Source organism: Rattus rattus, chromosome 14, assembly GCF_011064425.1.
Source record: "Rattus rattus isolate New Zealand chromosome 14, Rrattus_CSIRO_v1, whole genome shotgun sequence".
NCBI lineage: Eukaryota > Metazoa > Chordata > Mammalia > Rodentia > Muridae > Rattus > Rattus rattus.
In genome coordinates this window covers 33,307,788-33,326,931 of record NC_046167.1, presented here as the reverse complement: position 1 = coordinate 33,326,931, position 19,144 = coordinate 33,307,788, and the positions used below count along the sequence as shown (strand labels likewise).

Here is a 19,144-nt window from a genome sequence, read left to right as displayed (position 1 = left end):
CAAAAATGTGGTTATTTATTCTACCTGTTAAGCTGTGATACTTAAGGATCACACACACACACACACACACACACACACACACACACACACAAACACAAAAATGATCAATGTAGAAAAATGTCCCTAAAGGTGAAAAACTAGCATTTACATCTTGGTGGTAACCAACTGTTCTTGCTGGACTTAGGACCTATTCAAGAAGATGGAAATCATGCTTGGAACTGAAATCATAGCCAACCACCCATGGCTGCTGATGAGTCATAGTTCTTAGAGGAAGACCTCATTTTTAGAGTTCTTCTGGGTATAGTTCTTAACTACATTCTAAATATCTATCCTTATGCTCGCAGATAAGTAAACCTCTCACCAGGTTTCGAAAGAGCTTCTTTTCCAGAGCTCGTTAGTAAAGTCACACCTAGTCAGAATGCATAGCATATCTGGACTGTGGGTTGCCAGCCTCAGTTCATGTATCTACGGCACAAGCTCTACATCTAAGGTTCAGGGAAAAACAGGTAAGACAAGGTAGAAAGACTGCAGCAACAGGAGGACCAGGAAGTCTACTGCAAGATTGTATCTTCTAAATATGGCCAGGAAGCCATACATATGATGTCTCAACAATGTGGCTGCTTAAATAAGACCTGAGGAATGACAAGCTAACATAGGTGGGGATTATTGTTCAGGACCCCAACCCTACAGGCAATTAAAGGCTATTGAAAGAATTAATCTTTTCAGGGATGAGCCCCTAAATGATTATTCAGTCCCAGAACAACACACACAAGTAGCACTGAACAGACTCAGCAAGTTGCTGAGTCTGTGTGTAATCAAAAGAAACTTCAAGGAAGGAGGGTATAAAGAGGGTTGGACCCGGAAAGGAGGTGGGTGATATAATTATGTTTTAATTAATTAAAAAATTATAAAATTATAAAAGATTAGTGAAACTCTGGTGCCTTTTACTCTTGGTAGAAAAAAGAAATAGAAAAAGAAGAAAATGCCTAGAGGAAAATAAAAGCATACCTCAGGCTTGTTGCATCAACGACACCCTGAGAGATGCTGACTTATCAAGTTATCCTCATGACACAACAGGAAGAAAATCTCTTTGAGCCAAATAAATGCAGCAACACTGAAAACCAAACCGAGCGACTTAGCAATTAATTGGGTGAATAAGCACTCTTTCTGGCAGTTCGTTGGGATTGTGTGTATTCAGATGCCTTTAATATTAATTTATACAAGAGTGTTTGTTGGTTTATATTTTTCTTTCTAATTTCTGGTTTCTAATTTCTTCATTTGTTGATCCTGGTGTCTATGGTTGAACCTCAGCCACGTGCATTCTTGGAGGTTTTCATTATACCGAAGCTCTGTATTAATTCATGTGTCAAACCTGGTGAAATGTATGCTCAGGGTTCTGTGTGGCTTTTCAGATATGGTTCGAGGAATGGTCAGCCTTAAACTCATCTGAGAGAAAGATCAGATTACTGCCAGACAAAAGGGAAGTGTCTATTGAAAAGCGCTGGGCACCTGGAGTCATGAGTCTGGAAGGGAGGTGCTCTTAGGGAAGAGGAGGATACCTGAGTCTTTACTTGGTTTCCTCTTCTGTAAAGTTCTACTGCAAGAGTGTAATCAATGGCAAGAAGTGGGTCAACGAAAAGAACAGCACTGAGAAGCCACCGTCTCACTGTTATAAGTGGGTTGGACATGAATCAATCAGCTCTTCAGGAAAAGGTTCTGGATTTAGAGGTATTACTGGGGTAAGGTATGGTAAGTATAGTAAGAATGCTAGAGTGTTCCGTGGGTAAGAAGGAAAAGTACACTTCTAAGATGTGGAAAATGGTTTGCCTAGGGAGTGCTGGGCAGAAAAATGGAAAGAAAGAAATAAGCATTGTGAAGAGCACAGAAATTCGGATTATGACGATTATGTGCTCAGAACCTTCTCACTTTGTAAACAGAGCAAGCCCAAATTAGAGCAAATCAGTGACCAGCATTTCACTTTCTTTTGCATCTTGGTTGGCTGCTCAAAGAAAGGCTTGCATTTTTCCCACTTCCAATTTACTATTTTGACAATGCGCACTGCTTAATACTAAACCTGTTTGGAAAGCTAAGCTTGCCAACAATAGATACCTAGGGCGATTTACAAGCATCGTATTTGTGACTTGCTGTGGGAATACTGGAGGATGTTGTGAAACATATCTGTGAGACGGACAAGGAAGGTCCTTACAATTGAGGTAAAAACACCTGACATAGCGCACCTACCTAGAAGGTTTGTACTCATCCGTTTGAACACAACATTTGCATATACACAAAGGGGACCGTAGAGCTGGTTCCTGTTAAGCACCGCTGATGCTTGCCGGTAGTTGGAAGGATGGGGCCGTGGTATCCATAATTTGTCTATCTATCTATCTATCTATCTATCTATCTATCTATCTATCTATCTATCTATCTATCTATCCATCCATCTATCTATTTATCTACTACGGGGGCGAGGAGGAGGGTGAGGGTGCGTGAGGCTGCAGGGCGGAGCACAGCTACAGAGAGCAAGCCTGGCTCCTGGTTGGTTCTCAAGTCTGGTTCCCACAGAGGAACAGGCAGGAAGGGAGGGGATGCGGGAGGGAGGATAAAGCAATAAAGTGTTCTGCGTTGCCACGCACCAGGAGTCCTTGCTTGAGCCGCAACACCACGCGCCTCTGACCCAGGAGGCCCCCTCCTGGCTCGCACAGGTTCACTAGCCGAGAGCTGCTCCAGCGGTGAGTCAGAGCAAGGCAAAAGATGCTGATCGCCCAGGACTAGCAAACCAGTTCCTCAATGCCTGGCACCTATGCAAGCCACGTGCGACCCCCGGTTCTAACCTGCGTGCAGACCGGAGCATGATCTGTGCCCAGCTGGAGGCTGCCAAGGTAAGCAGACGCCACGCTCAGACCACCAGCCTCCTCTTCTCTGCCCTCTCCCCACCCCCTTTCTGCGGCGGCTTCCTCACCCCTTCGAAGCCCCTGCAGCGCCCTCCCTCCCAAGAGCCGGGATCCACCCTTTTACCCACCCTCTCTCTTCTCCCGCGAGGTTCAATTGTTGGTTTGGGGCGGGTCGCCGCCCAAGCCGGGCTGGCATCCCAAAGCTTGGGTACAGCAGGCTGATCGGGCCCTCCCGAGGGCCCCAAAGAGAAACAAAGAAGCCCCCAAACGGGTTCGCAGCGCCTCCTCCGCCCCTGGGCGCCCTCCCAGTGGCTAGGAGATGGCAGGGGAGGGGGCGGAGAGACCTACGTAATCCCCCTTCCCAGCCCACACCCACTCCTGGTGAACCTAGGCTTTTAGACAATTGTATCCCATGGTCTCCGCTCGAACTCTCTGCTCACTCACCCGCTCCTGCAGCCCGCGGCCAGGTGCAGGCTACTGGGTGGTGACTGCCGGCGAAGATGCTCCGCGTAGGTGTTCCCCAGGAGCCTCCCCATTCCTGGCCAGTTGTGCCTCTCATCTGGGCCTGCCACCTGAGTTTCAGCGGGAGCAGCTGGTCATTTCGCCCACCCTACTGTTACCTGCACATAGGAGGGGAAAGGGGCGGGGGTTGGAGGGGCAAGGGGACGCAGGGAAAGCCGCATCCGGTCCAGTTTTGTCTGGAGATTCGACACATTCTCCATACTTTACCAGGCCATGACAATGCAGCAAAATCCTAGAGCTCAAAGTGGCCCTCCATTTCTCCACTCCAGGGCTTTCTGACAGCCTTGCAGCCTCGATTTCCCAGGCACTGCACTGCACTAATTTGGGGAGTGTGGATGTATGGTTTGTTCATCTCGCACACAGAGGCTGGGCAGGGTAACTTCTTTCCTGCCAAACTCAGAGCATGGGGGCGCCGCCCGGAGTGGGGGGGGGGGAGCTGGCAGAGAAACAGGCTGCAGAGATGCCCCAGCTTGCTGTGGTTCCGGCCACAGCTAGCCTCAGTCTGCATTGAGCTCACAGCAGATAGCATACGGGGATTTTCCTAGCTACTGAAGACATTTTTTCTTTTTTGACGTTGCTGTAGTTTTTGGGCTTACTTCTGGGATCAGCAGTGGTGGGAGTCTCCCTTGTTTTCCTACTTTCTTTGAAGAGATAACTATGCTGTATTCAGCAGAAGTGGATACAGGACGAACAGCATAGTTCAAAGATAAGAGGTGACCTCTCTTTTCCTGGAATTTAAAAGGCGGTTTAGGAGGTGAGGTGCCCTACCTAAAAAGGTCAACTTTAAAAGACCCCAGCGGTGTTGTGTTTCAAGGCTTTCTCAAAGGAGGTGGCCAGATCCGCTTTTCTCAACCGTGGGACTCTCCGGCTGGAAACTATCACGGTAATGGTAATTCACTCTAGCTTGGGGATTCATTTTGAAAATGTGTTTTCCACTAAGAAGGGATTACAATCCAAATGCCCACCCTAATATGAATGTGTGTAGAGACGTAGCTTGTGGCAGAATTCCCTGTTGCCTGATTCCTCTGCTTGCTACCTCCTTTGGAATGTGGCAGTGGTAAAATGAAGAACTATTTTAAGTTCTAGATCAACAGGCAAACCAGGGTCCGTAGTATTTCTTTTAAAAAAAAAAAATGTTCTAGTAGATCCACCTAGGATCGCAGTCTAGGGCAATTGGTTTCTTTGCAGAATGACAGATCTCTTTTTGTGGGGGATAGATCCTCATTAAGACAGTTGCCTAAATTTATACAGATTGTGACATTATTGACAAGGTTCAGGAGGCCACATCCTGAGCTGGTACAGCGTGTCATGCAGAAGGACTGCAGCTGCTGTTTATTTCCTGGATATGGCATCATTCAACTCTTACCTTTCATACTTTGGCTCCTAAAGATGGGCCTGTGGAGGCTTTGCCTTCCACGCTCTAGATATGCCAAGGAATGAACTAATACTTAAAGGGCAAAATGGAATCATTAGACAAAAGCTCTTAGTTCCATTCCTCAAGTGTAAAACGAACAGGTCCAGTTAATCCTACGGTTCCCTTTAGTTCCAGCTTTCTTTGCTAAGTGATTAAGGAGGTAAGAAAAGTTAGCCAGTCCGGGAAACACAAATAATTACAGCCCAAAATAATGGATGCAAACCCCGGCTTTATTTTGGACCTAATTATTTTTAAATCTTAAAATGTTTACTTCAGCTTCGGCGCTTCTCCCGGAAGTGAAGTGAGCTGATGACTTAAAACAGATCAATTTTAGTCCACTATAGAAAGAGGCTTCACAGGGGAGGGGAGCTGCAGGGCAGTAGAGGGTATGGAGTGCACTGTGTAACAGGTTATCTTACTTTCTGCTTTAATTGCTCGCTGATAATTCAGAACATTTCCAGCTTCTGATTTCTGTTTGCTTATTTCTTAATGAAAGAGGTCAGGCAGGTGTTTTGTCCTGTGCAGTAATTAGCAGTAGCATCAGGTTGACTGTCTCTGTTAGGGTTTGCTATTGCCCATAATGCTCCCATGTTCACATTGGCTACTGTTATGAGAACGACTGAGACAATGGTGCTTCTAAACAGGCAAATAGAGTATTTTGTTCATTTTGGTAACTGTTAGAAGTTAGACACAGTGAGGCATTTAATAATTGACTCTAGCCTAGCTACGCAAAACACATTTGAGCACTAATTTCCTTAAATGTTATGATCAAAACATCCTGGAATAGCTGGGCATAGTTGACTGTTCCCCTATAGCCTTTCCATTCACACAGCTAGGTTAGTGCTGATCATACTGCAGTTATCTGACTTGTGAATGTGTTACAGCCTCCTGTTTAAATGTTACTCTGAAAGCTCAGAACAAGGCCACTATCGAACTCGCCCCTCATGTCTGCAGCACCTAGCACTTTGCCTGGTACATGATCTGTAGTGGAGAACGTTTGCTGAATGGATTTCAGGTCATGGGAATGTTCTGTAATTGTATAGGCAGGAGGAAGGTGGGTATTTTCTGCTTCATGAGTCAGTTGGAAGAATCAGAGGGGTTACATAATATGCTTAATGGAAATGGTATGCAAGGACTCAGATGCAAGCCTTTCAGCAGATGCCTTTGAGGGAGGCTTTACTCCTCTCAATAAAACAAACAAAACTATGTAGAGAGAACATTAAAGTGCTGTAGGGTTGGGGAAAGTGTTTTTTCCTTTTTACTTCAATGGTCTGTATTTGTCATTCTATTTTGACAAAATTTTTCTGACCACTGCTTTGTTCTGTCTTAGCTTTGAAAGAAAATTGTTTGTACTCTGTTCTCTGAAGGCCAAAGCATTGCTGTCACTTCTTCCTCAAGTCTAGATTCTACTGCCTAGTGCTTGCAAGGATGGCAGCCATGTCTAGGAAATGCTATGGACTGACCCATATTTGTACAAATCACATTTAACAATTATACATTATATTTCTAAAATGATCAAGTAGTTAGTGACCAATATTTCCTGAGCCAGCTTGCTTTGATGGAATCTTCATGAATTCAGATTCTTAGATAGACAGGTATGTCTCACAGACATTGAGACTCCAGGACAAATCACCTTGGAAACTAGAAAAGCCCAGGTCTTGTACCCTTCCTGCTCAAAACTCTGAGTGTTTAAGTCATTGATCTTTCTGTGACCTCCTCCTCCTCCTCTTCTTCCTCCTCCTCCTTCTTCCTCTTCTTCTCCTCCTCCTCCTTCTTCTCCTCCTCCTCCTTCTCCTCCTTTCCCTCCTCTTCTTCCTCGTCCTCCTCCTCCTCTCCCCCTACCTCTGTCTCTGTCTCTGTTTCTTTCTCTCTTCATTTTTCTCATTCACTTGCACAGAGGATTCACTTTCTTCTTTAAAAGTAGGAGGTTTAGGCAGACAATGCTACAGGTCACTTAGAGAACACAATTCTGCTTGTTTACATTTATTTTATTCCATTGTGCAAACTCTAGAATTAAAATAATTAATTGATAATCAAATTAACATTTAAAATTTATGTGTATTATATGATGTATGGGCATAGAGTAACTTAAGGCCACTTGGGAACACATGTGGTTTTCCTTGTGATCTTGTTGAACCTTCTGTTAACCCTATTCTCTATAGATACTTACAGTAATTCTTTCTTAACTTTATAACTAAATATATTCTGTCAAAAAAAAAGGTTCTTGATGCTTCTCGTTCCTAGAGTACAGCATTAAAAGGTGTACAATTTCAGAGATGTTTAGAACTTCAGGATTTGATAGTCAAGGCTTGGCTTTTATCACCATGTAGGGTGTTTTCTGAGTGATCCTTGATCAGAAGTGTTCCTTGAGGTTAACCCAACACTTTCTCTTTTCTCTTTCTCTAATTATGATTTGCCCTGTATTTCATGTCAACCTAATCTCCTGAAAACAAAAACCCACCTCCCCCATTTTGAAAATGCACACCAGAGTAACACTAACACTCATCTCGTGGACTAGATTCAAGGGTAATACTACCACTTACCTTGTGGACTACACCAAGGGAAACATCAGAATCCCATGCCTTCCCACTTGTCTTACCCATTTCTGATTACTGAAGTTTACTTGTACACATTATTTTTCCAAATTAGGGGACTGTGAAGTGGAGAGACAGTTGGAGTCTTCAGGGATGTTGTAATATTCCTGTATTTTCACAGACTTTCAACTTCACCTAAAGCATGAACTCTGGGCATTTTGTCTTTAAAGCCTCTTTTAGATATTTTAGGAAATGGAACAGCACATCGATGAATTTATATATCTTATTTCATAATGCACATACATGGGGTTATTAGTAAGTGGCTATTTTGTTTTAAGGCATGGACACTGGAGGAGAAAATGGCAAGTGATCTATGTAAGATGCTGATAATACCACAGTTATTGATGACATGCCGTGATGACCACTAGATTCCTAGGTCACTGAACTTCCATGGCAACAAGACATGGGCAATCTGAGCACTGTGTGACTAGAAACCATACTTTTCTTGAATTATCAGCCAGAAGTTGAATGCACAATAAAAATATCATGTGCAGATGGGCTCTGCTGGTGTTATCTACTTTCACGTGATATTTTTGGATGAATACAGTGGATAAAATTTAAGCCTGCTTGAGGGGAGGGAGGGGTGAGCTAGAGGAGGACACCATCTGTGCCCATGATGATGCAAACTATCATGGAAACTTCATTTGGGGTCTCTTTCATGTATTTAGCAGAACAGATTTTTCATTTCACACTTTCTAGATATATTTGTATTTCACAGATGTCAGGGAAGTATCATGTGTGTGAAAGGGAAAAAAAAAAGACCAAAATTTACTTCTATGACCAGGGATTATAATTTAATCATGTTGTCCTTAAGTCAACACCTGTTCACACTGCAGGAATGTTGTCTGCTTTTTCTTTGGGGTTTAAGGAAACAGAAATCTTTATCCTGTATGTTATTAAAAGGCAGAGATTCAGATTAAGCAGGAAAAAAGATGGAGAGATAAAAATGAAAGGCCATGCTTTGGGTGGATGAAACTTGTCAACAATTCATCCTTTGCCCTCTCATCCTTGCACAAACCAGGAGTGGTTACACACACACACACACACACACACACACACACACACAAGCCTTCAGTCTTAGCACTTGGAGGTGGGAGGAGGGAGGAGCAAAAACTAGCCTTGGTTACATAGGGAGTTCCAGAACCCGTCTCAAAACCACAAGGGAAAACAAAACGAGAAAACATCACAGAGTATGAACAGTAGGTTACTGGCCTATAAAGGGCTTCTGTTTTTCTTTGCTATATTCAGAATCCCCTTCACCCCTGTGAACAAGAATTTCTGAAAAAAAAAAGTTGTATCTGATATGGAGATGTTGAATTGTTTCAGGTCCAGAGTCTAATTCAAATTTACCTTGAGAAATCTTTAGCCCTCTAAATAGCTGCTCCTTGCCTACCTGTGTGTTTCATCTGCCACCCTGTGATTGATAGATAAATCCAGAATTATTATCCAGTGATAACAGATAAAAGCCTTTTGGAATGTATTAACAAAGCCCCATTTCTCATCAATCAAAGGGCTAAGAATTTTGTCAGAGATATATTTGAAAAATGTTTGATTTATGACTTTCTTTGTACTGACACTATAAAAACTTCATGAAACTATTTCCATGTTGGAAAAGGAATCGGGCGGTAACCCAAACCTGTGTTCCTTGGCTATGGTCACCCACATTTGGCTCCAAATTAAACTCTAACTCCCTGTAAGGTGACAGCTGTGTTCGCATGGACAGTTATTGGACCCAGTGTAGGATTCTGAGGGAATAATGCACTTCTCACAACAGGAGTCGGCTGGATAGAAGCAGGGTACTGTCAAGAATCCATTCAGTCCAAGCCACTTGGAATGCTTTCTCCAGGTAGATTGCTGGTGAGTTCTTTCCAGGGTTCTCTCAAACCTCCCTTGGGTTGGCTGCCGGTCCATTTGTTTATTCTGAGCTGGTTATTTAAAGATCCTATTTGATAGATACCTGTCTGATTTTGGTTTGCTTTCAAAGTTTATGGTATATCATCTGTTTGCTTTGAAAGCATTTTGGTCTAGACATTTAGTATTGTTTGTTTGCTTGCTTTCAGATTCCCAAAGTCATTCTGGATTCTTAGGGGCTTATTTTCACCTGTGGCTCCATTTTAAACCTTTCAAGACATTCTGGTCTCTGGTTTGTTTTGTCTTGGTTTTCTTTGCCTTTGAAGTGATTTATTACATTTTTCACACTTAGCTTGGAAATTGACGAGTGTCTGACCATAAAGAAACAAAAGATAAGAGGCATTGTGCCCTGCAACCTAAGAGAGTTGTCTGTATATGGCCTTATAGGGAAATCCAACAATGCCCTTCTTCTGGGTCAGAAGGAACTTTAGTACTTGTTTGGAAGCACATAAGGCTTGATAACCCAGTGACCTTGAGCACATTCATGTTTTTATAAATGTTTTCATAAAAGATAACCCCAAGACCCAGTGAAAGAGGATGGAGGATTTCCGATTCAAATTCACAAATTCAGTTTTGATCCAGAACGCAAATTCCTAGCTAACATTGAGAGGCTTGCAAGTTTTATTTTCAGGAGGAAGGGGGAAAATGGGGTGGGCGGCAGAGAGGGATAAAGTTTCCAGAAAGAGGAAGTGTTTAGAGATAAAACACCCCAGGCAGCTTTCTGTGTGTGACAATTGCAAACTTTCAATCCACAAATGTTTGGGGAAAATGGGGAGGTTCAACCTCAGATAATATGGCTTTCTGCCTGTCTCCTATGCATTCTGTAATGATGATAGCATGGATGTGTGTGTGTGTGTGTGTGTGTGTGTGTGTGTGTGTGTGTGTGTGTGTGTGTGCTGATCCTTTCTCTGTAATGTTCTGAAGAACAGGCTGACCTCTGACCTCTGTGACTATTAAGGTCAAAATAGATACATTTAAATCTGTATGTTTTAACTTTATGGGAGTTTTTTTTTTTTTTTTTTTAGTAGAAGCTGGAAAGATGGCTCATAGCTTAAAAGCATTGGTGGCTCTTCCATTAGACCTGGTTTGAGTCCTAGCATCCACATAGTGGCCCCAAATGATCTGGAACTATAGTTCCAGAGAATTTGATGCCTATTCTGGCCTCCACGGGCACTGTCTTCATGGGGTACACAGACAAAACACCTATACACATAAAATAATAAAGCAATTTAAATACACTGTCTACTTTTAAAAACTAAAAGCTAGGTGCACCTAGTTTATAACTGTGTCGTGTGTGTCTATGATATTTGTTTTAACGTGTTGTTTGTGTCAAGAGAAAGTTTTAAAAGCTGTGACCATATCAGTTTCTTTTAATTTATTTTTGTGGTGTGCTAAAACATTATTTATGGCATGCCTAATTAAAATGCATGTGTGTATATAAAACATGAATATCTTAGTAATGCCTAAATAATATATACCATTTTATAAACTTGGTACTCTGAATACCTTAAAACATTATAAAATAATATCATTGGGTCTATCAATTAATACATAAAACCCAAAAGTACTTACTGTTAATATAACATAATAATCATTAGAGTCAGAAGATATATATTTTATTAATCTATACAACTTAAAGTGATATACATATATTTTGATAAAGTTTTCCTTCCAAAAATGATTCTGAATTAATATGCCAATTAAAATTTTATTTCACACTTGAATAATAGTCATGGGTAACATAAAATCATATTGTTTCTTTCCCCAAATTTTTAATATTAAAATTTAAATGTAAAGGTTTTATTAAAACCAAAGTATGTATAAAATAATGTGTATACATGTTTACTAAAGATCTTCATATTACATTACCTTTTCACAATGAGGATTCCCAAAGATATAAATAATTCCCCAAAATAATAATATGAAAAATCTTGTTTTTAAAAAAATCACATATGTATGATTGATGTATGCATGCACTGTTTACATGTGTTTGCTTTATATCATTAGGTAGGTACTAGATTGTCTTGTAAGTGCTCATATAAACTAACGTTATTTTATTAGCCCAGTTTCTCTTGGTTCACTGTAAAACTAAGAATTCAAGAGAATACGCTCCAACCCTAACTGCTCCAATAACAACGGGTGATTGCCCACCCAGTAACACAATTATTGAAACACAGTTCCGACCCTTGTCTCAATTTTGCGTCTATAAGATGATCTATATTACTTGAGAATAAAAGTTAATTCAAATAAATGCTTACTTCTGCTCCACAGTGCAATTTTTTCTATTGGATAATTTCTCTCCTTTGAGATACTAAACTCTTTGTTCCAGAGACCAAGAGGTTAACTTATCTCTGTGCTTTGAGATGTGTTACATTTGACTACTATTGCTTCTTTGAGAACGAACAAATGAACAAACGTTTCAAGGTTCATTTCTTAGCCAAGCCTGAGTAAGATACATCTCTGAACATCCCCTCTCCTGCATCCTGTGATCATTTTTTCAAAACCTGCTTCAAGGTTTACAAGGTTATTTTAAATTTTATAGATAATCTTAAAATCCTATATCTTAGTAATATAATTTGGGCAATTTTCCATCTCTGTATTTTAGCTTAAAATAAAAATAAAATTGTTTAGATACAATTGTTGTTAAATGATTTACATGCATATTACAGCGGTAAACAGCTGATCATTAAAACAAAAGGTAAGATTTTGTTATGTCTGAAAGGATATAAAATTCTGATTTTTAACAAGTTTTATTTGTTCCTATCGATACTATTACAATATGGCCCATTAAAACAAAAATCTTCTTTAAAAAAGAAGATCTTAAAGAATACTATATTGTTACCTAATTTGTTCTGTAATGTGACTTTCCACTTACTGTTACAAAATAAACTGGTATAATGCCCATATAATCAAATAAATTAAGTTAGTATCTACAGAGAGAGCTGTAATAAATTTAAATATTGAAGACCAGTCTTTCCTAGTCTTATGGCTACCCACTATAATGAGCTTATAACCATGAGGTCCAAATGAACAAAAGAAAGACTAAATTGAAGACAGCAGATTTATTTAAATATTCTAAATATAAATAATATAGTTCATAGAGTACAAATACTTATAAATACAGAGATAATGTATAGTTAAACTAGGTTTTTATTAAACATGTCTAGATCGTTGTTTAAAAAATGCATATTTCTTTCACCTGCTACCTTCAGACTAAACAGTGCTCATGATTATCTTAAGTATAATAATCCTATAATAAATCATATGGAAGTGTTGTGTCAGATAGAGAAGACAAGGAAAACAACAGACAGACCTGTGTCATTGTGCTATTAGTGCTGATATAATCCAGGAGACTTTTCCTTAATGGTTTTACCCGCTATTTAATCTTCCTTGATACACAGCCTCATCTACATCAGATTCTGGGAATGAGCCTTTCTAGCGATGTGTAGCATTATGGTACACAATTTAAAACCAACATTTTCCCCCTGCAAGTCACAGAATGTGATTGGTTCTATTGGAAAACTATTAGAGAAAAAAAGTTGTCTCTACAAAGGCTGTTCTAAGCTGTGCTGCTTAGGCTGCTTACCTGAGAGAGGTTGGAATGTTTCTAGGCCCAAATTCACTCATGTGAGCATTCTTTAGCCCTTCACATATTCTTTGCTCATAAAAATGGCAAAAACAGAGTGAATTTTACTTGAGGCAGGGTCAGTACAGGAAGAGGTGGAGGGAGAGAGATGGCTGAAAATCTACGAAGAATTATATTTTGCTTATTTACCTAAAATATTACATTAATATGTGTGTATACATATGCGGTTTAGAAAATGTTATCACGTGTGAGCTGACAGTGCTCACCACACTAGCCATTGATTATCTGTTGTGTGGTGAGACCTTCCCCTGGAAGATTCGACACATGTGTCTACTCAGTTCGGAAAGAGAGCCTACAACAGACCCAAGCAGAAATTCCAACCTGGTGAGCCAATGCGTTTTATTGGGATTACTTACAGGAAAATAAGACAGCTGCATCATCAAGCCCACCACCACATGGGTGGTAGTTCATATAAGCTAGTTCCAGGGCAAACTCCACAGCCTGAAGGCAACTGGACACGCTAGCAAATGTCCTTTCTAGTGGGCTTTGCTGGTCTTCGTTTCTCCTAGGCAGCTTGTCAGTCTCTGCTTCTTTCAGGCTGTAAGGTAAGAACCAATTGGCATCAAAGTCATCTGGTTCCAATTTCAGCCAGTTAATGCAGTCTTCTTTAATCACAGTGGGCAAGAAAGAAGTATAGTAGAGGCAGGGGGAGGCGGGAAGGGATAGGGGGACTCCAGAGGGGAAATCGAGAAAGGGGATAACATTTGAAATGTAAGTAAAAAAAATATCCAATTAAAAAAAAAGCCAATAAAAGCCTAAAATAAATAAATAAATAAATAAAAAATGTAAAACAAAACATCAAAAAAATAAAGAGAAACAGCATACTAGAACAATTTTGTTTTGAAAAATTCATACAATATATTTTGATCATATTTTCCCTCCCCAGTTACACCCAGATTCTCACTACAGCCTTTACTCATACAACTTAACAACAAAAAAAGGATATCAAAACAAACCAAAACCCAATAAAAAGACAAAAAAAGGCAAATTGAAACAAAGTCCCCCCAAAATACCACTGAGTTTCTTTTGTGTTGTCCAGCTACTCCTGGAATTCAAAATACCCTGAAGTGTGCTTGATGTATCAAGGGAGACTCCATTAAAGAAAACTGATTTTCCTTTTGTTATTGTGTGTCAACTACAGTTAGCTTCTTGGTTAGTGGTGGGAAACCATATCTGCTTCTTTCTCTCAGTGCTGGGATTCCATCTGACTTTAACCTGTGCAGGCATATGCTGTAACAATATAGTGAGTTCATATTTTCGCCAGGTCTGTTATGTCTGGAATACACTATTTCCTTGAAGCTGAGCGTCACCTTTGGCTATTATAATTCATCCATTTCCTCTACCACATAGAATCCGGAATCATGGGGGTTTGATGAAAATACCTCATTTAGGACTGAATACTCCAAACTCTCCCTCTTTGCACATTGTCCAAAAGACGATTACTGCATTAATTCTGATACAGTCAAGAAGAAGCCTCTCTAATGTGTGCTAAGGGAGTCCCATCTATGGGTAAAGCAGCTACCAGTAAGAGTAATCTTTCTGCTAAAAAGTTCCTTCAGCCGAATAATAGTAATCGTTTTTCCCCTAGGCCCATGACCTATCTAGTTTCAGATTCTAGGCTACTTTAACAATGTCAGTTACAGGTTTTATCCTGTGGAGTAGGCCTTAATGTAATCAGAAAGTTGGTTACTCCCATACTACGGTGCCTATTGATCCAGTGTAAAGCCTCTGGTTTAGACACCAATAAACTAACCCATGTTCAATGATGTAAAGCGAATATTGTTTCCAGCAGTAGGACAGTATCTCTTAAAGGAACTTTGAAATATTTTCCCACATTTTTTATAATGAAGTAAAATGTATCTTTGTTAAAAAAGCATAATTTTTAGATCCTGGTATAAAATCTTTGAGAAAATAGTGAAATCTAACCTTTAATTTCATCTTTTCCTAAGAAAAAGAAATATATTACTATGTATGCATGTATATGTATATATGTATATATAAAACATATGCTTATACTTTATTGGTGCATCAATAAATATTATACATGCTTGAAGCTTATAAAAAGATAAATTTAACCAAGGGTCAGAAATCAATTTAAGAATTATTTTATGTATATATATATATATATATATATATACATATATATCTTTAGCTAAATAGTACACACATACACAAAGACCTGAAAAAGGTCTGTTTTGTACAAACTTTAAAAATAATTATTTTTACAGATGGTGGATGTTGTTCTTTTTCATAAATAATATTTTGACTACAGTTGTTATTTTGTGGCACATTTTCCCTGTATATTTATTAACCTTCCTTTTGCTAATCATGGGTTAGCCTAAAGACAGCCCTTACTTTTAAAATTATTTGTTGCTGCAACAGTTTTAGGAATTTTTGAGAATGACTTTGAGGATTCGCTGAGTTATCTAGTCATTTGTTGCTGTTATCCCCATCTGGACGTAGAAGTCTCTAAATCCATCCCAGGAAAACACTTCCCCTAACATGTTGGTGTGTCGATTCTGTACCTTTGTTATTCTTCTCTCAGGGATTTTTTGTATATCTGTTCCTTTCTTCCTCTACACTTCCCCCCGTTAAATACTGCCTGAACTTAAGAATATTTACATCTTAAAGTCTTGTGTCCTAGTCTTCCTTTTAAGTTGATATAGTCATATGACATACTGAAATTTTAAGAGATATATTTGGGAATCAGTAGGTGGTGCTTCTGAGGATGATCTGAGGGAGCTGACTCATCTGGCAAGCTGTAGAACCTCCTTATTCTTCCACCATATTAGAACACAGAATCTTTACTGTGGTGACTAGACTGCTAAAACCATTTTGTAATCGAGGAAGAGCCAAACACCGAAGATAATGAGTTCTGATGGCATCACGTGCTGCCCTATCCTCCATTGTCCTAAAAGCTGGAAAATAAACACCTCCCTTGTATATGTGAACACGGGCTTCTGCTCGGTGCCACAGAAACCTTCTCAGATAATGGACAAAGGTAAAGCACTTGTCTGTAGCAGATGCCTCTTTATGCATCAGCTTTTCTTAAATGTTCTCAGGTTTCTTATCCTTCTGCAGCTCTAAGTCATTTCACTTCATTTTTTAAAAATCTGGTTTCACTTTTTATGTATTTATGATAGTTTATTCAAGATCTCATAAGTATAATTTGTAAGATTTAAAAAATTTCTATTGGACTCTTTTCAAAAAATGCATTTGTTTTTCTGAATCCTTATCTTTGTATGCCTACTTGACTGTTATTGATGTCACTTCCTTCTTGGAACAGTAAAGCCAGTTAGTGTTGACCAGATGACAGAGCTTACATATTTCTTCTGCTCTAGATCCCTGGGTTTCTAGAACTAAAGAGCCCTGATATTGATGAGAGGATAGAATGAACTGTCAAGGTGGCCACTCAGACTTTGGCATTTATCTAAGCATATAGTGGTTTGAATGAGAATGAGTACCATGATTCATATGCTTGAATACTTTGCCCCCAGTTGGTGGTATTGTTTGGGAAGGATTAAGAGGTCTGGCCTTGGAGGGAGGTGTACCACTGGGAGAAGGCACTGAGGTTTCAAGACTCCCATGTTCTCTGCCTTTTTGCTTGTGGACTGAGATGTGATCTCTCAGCTGCTGTTTTCCAGCCACCTGCTGCCATGTCTTCACTTTACCATCCTGAATTCTAACTCTCTGGAACCATAAAACCAATTAACTTCTTTCTTTTATTAGTTGCCTACCTCTATCATTGTGTTTTTATGCAATAGAAAATTACACAGGTCTCTGACATCTAACCTACAGGATGAAACTAAACCTACATTGATGCCAATGGTGGGCATGACCACCTTGCCTGGGACCATAGATGAGCATATTTTTTTAGATCCTCTATTTAAACATTGATCTCAACTGAACCTATTGCTCACAATAGAAAAGAAACAAATAAGACTTTTTTAAATAGGAATCTCCACAAGGTTGTATGTAGTTCCATTTTGCCTGGTAACGAGAGGATAATAGGCTTGCAGGACTAGTCCATTCTCCATTTGCCAAGAGGCTAAGTCTAGTCTCAGAGCAGAGAACATCCTTGCCTGTACTTCTTCCTAAAATGGGTTGGGATTAAAGGCTCTTTGCAACTCTTGCAGGCGTGGTAAAGAGGCCACCTGGAAAGGAGGAGTGCGAGACAGGAGGGCTGTGGGGGTAAACTTTCTGATAAAGAATGATCTTTTTTCTTGGTGGCTCATCTGGAAGCAGGTGCATGCCACAGATGGTGGCTTCCACCTCTGTATTCTTCAAAATTACCCACTCAACACATCAGGGTTTGTTATCAATGCACCCACAAAGCAGATAAAAATTCTTCTCATAGCTCTGCAAAACATAGTTCTACATTCCCAATTCCTAGTTGGAGCATTACAATTGAGTAATTTCCTCCCCACCCAGTTCTCTTGGTTTAACATTAAATCCAAGGTGTTTCACATGAAAAATCCATCATCTCAAATTTGTGTTTGAAATTATATTTGTGATCAAGTAAGCATATCCTAACTCTTCCATTTCTGAAAACTTGTAAACATGTTGAGTTAAGCAGCCTCCACACAAGGATAAAAATATCCATAAAATTGCTCTAGAGTTACAATTGCTAACCTCCAGTTCTCAATGATGTCTTTCTTTGCTCAAAGATTTGAAAGTTAATGTCAGAATGTTATTGAACTTGGGGAATCACAACCTGTGCCCCAATCAGTTCTGACTAACCCTGTCCTCAATATGCCAATAAAGAGCCAGATTAATAGTGGAGAGAACAGAAAGGGATTTATTCAAAGTGACCACATTGAAACAAGGGCAAGAGATCAACAAACACCTCAAGTCCATGTTTTGGGTCCTGAAGTGAGATACAGGCTCAGTGATATGTCTATGTGGTCCCAGGCAAGGGTGTGGTCATGCCCCACCATTGATGCATCATTCTGAAGGCTGTTTCATCCAGAGGTTAGATGTCAAAATGTATGAGATCTCTTTCTGAGAGACTCCTTCTATTTAAATTTTCCTTCTCCCAGCATGAAGTCTAGAAAGTCCACATTTCTTTGGGATTCATTGTTCCAACAGGCGATTAATCAAATTGAGAGAGAAAAAGTGACTAGTTAGAATATTTTACGTTTCTGCCATGACAATGACAAGAATCACTGAGTAGTGTTTCTGACCCTACCTTTGGGTCCTTTCCTCTCCTTTAAGTTCCAGTTCCATTTTCTCTTCTTATACCTAACACTTTAGTTCTATTTGCTGAAGAATTTTTTATCTGCTCCTTCAACCTGTGATACCAGGTTTTACAGACGGAATGAACCCTAGAGCTTGTGGTTTGTACTCCACCTTATCTTTCAATCGACTTATCAATTAACCATAAAATGGATAATTATCTCATTAATGTGTCCAACAATACATCATACTTGGAACTTTTACTTGTCTTTTGTATTAGAATGTTTCTTCATCCTTTATAATCAATTTTACACTTTACCCTCTTTTGAAGCTATAAAACCCTTTCACATTGTTCTGATACTTTTTGAAAAAACACTATTGCCATTAAAATGGGTTATAAGATGTTCAGATTCAGAAATTTACATAGGTTCGTGACTTCTTGTTCTATCACAGGTTAAGTATAGACAGTCACATTTACTCAGGATGATAGGCCAGTGACCCTCCTGACTCCCTTCCTATAAAGGGATTCCTACACTCAACAAGTCCAGCTGCCATGATCTTTCTCCTTTTTTGTAAAGATTTGTTTGTTCATTTTGTTTGTTTGTTTGTTTGCTTATGTGAATACACCGAGCTGTCTTCAGACACACCAGGAGGGTTTCAGATCCCCTTACAGATGGCTGTGAGCCACCATGTAATTTCTGAGAATTGAACTCAGGACCTCTGGAAGAGCAGTCAGTGCTCTTAACTGCTGAGTCATCAGCCAACAAAGACCGCCTTATGAAGATGGCAGGTTTTTTTTTTTTTTGCTCTAAAATGCAGTGATGTGAAATGCATCATTAATAATAATAACAGATTAATTTAAACTACATAATTAGGATAATGTAATTAATTAACCTTACCTGTGTCCTGTGTGCATACTGTAAACTAGGAGGCTTTGAATGTTTCCAGGTAAATGTTATAGAAGATACAAGACAGTGTTTATATGGTA

The 19,144-nt window shown here is 39.6% G+C and overlaps 1 protein-coding gene across 1 annotated transcript in view; it reads left to right on the top strand.

Annotated features, from left to right (window-relative positions):
• Nucleotides 1-2,792: 2,792 nt before the first annotated feature.
• Hecw1 (HECT, C2 and WW domain containing E3 ubiquitin protein ligase 1) overlaps nucleotides 2,793-19,144 on the top strand; it is a 367,055-nt gene continuing 350,703 nt past the window's right edge. Inside the window, exon 1 of the mRNA XM_032884399.1 lies at nucleotides 2,793-2,882. Coding sequence (XP_032740290.1) covers nucleotides 2,853-2,882 — 30 coding nt within the window. The 5' untranslated portion in view covers nucleotides 2,793-2,852. The remainder of the gene's footprint in view (nucleotides 2,883-19,144) is intronic.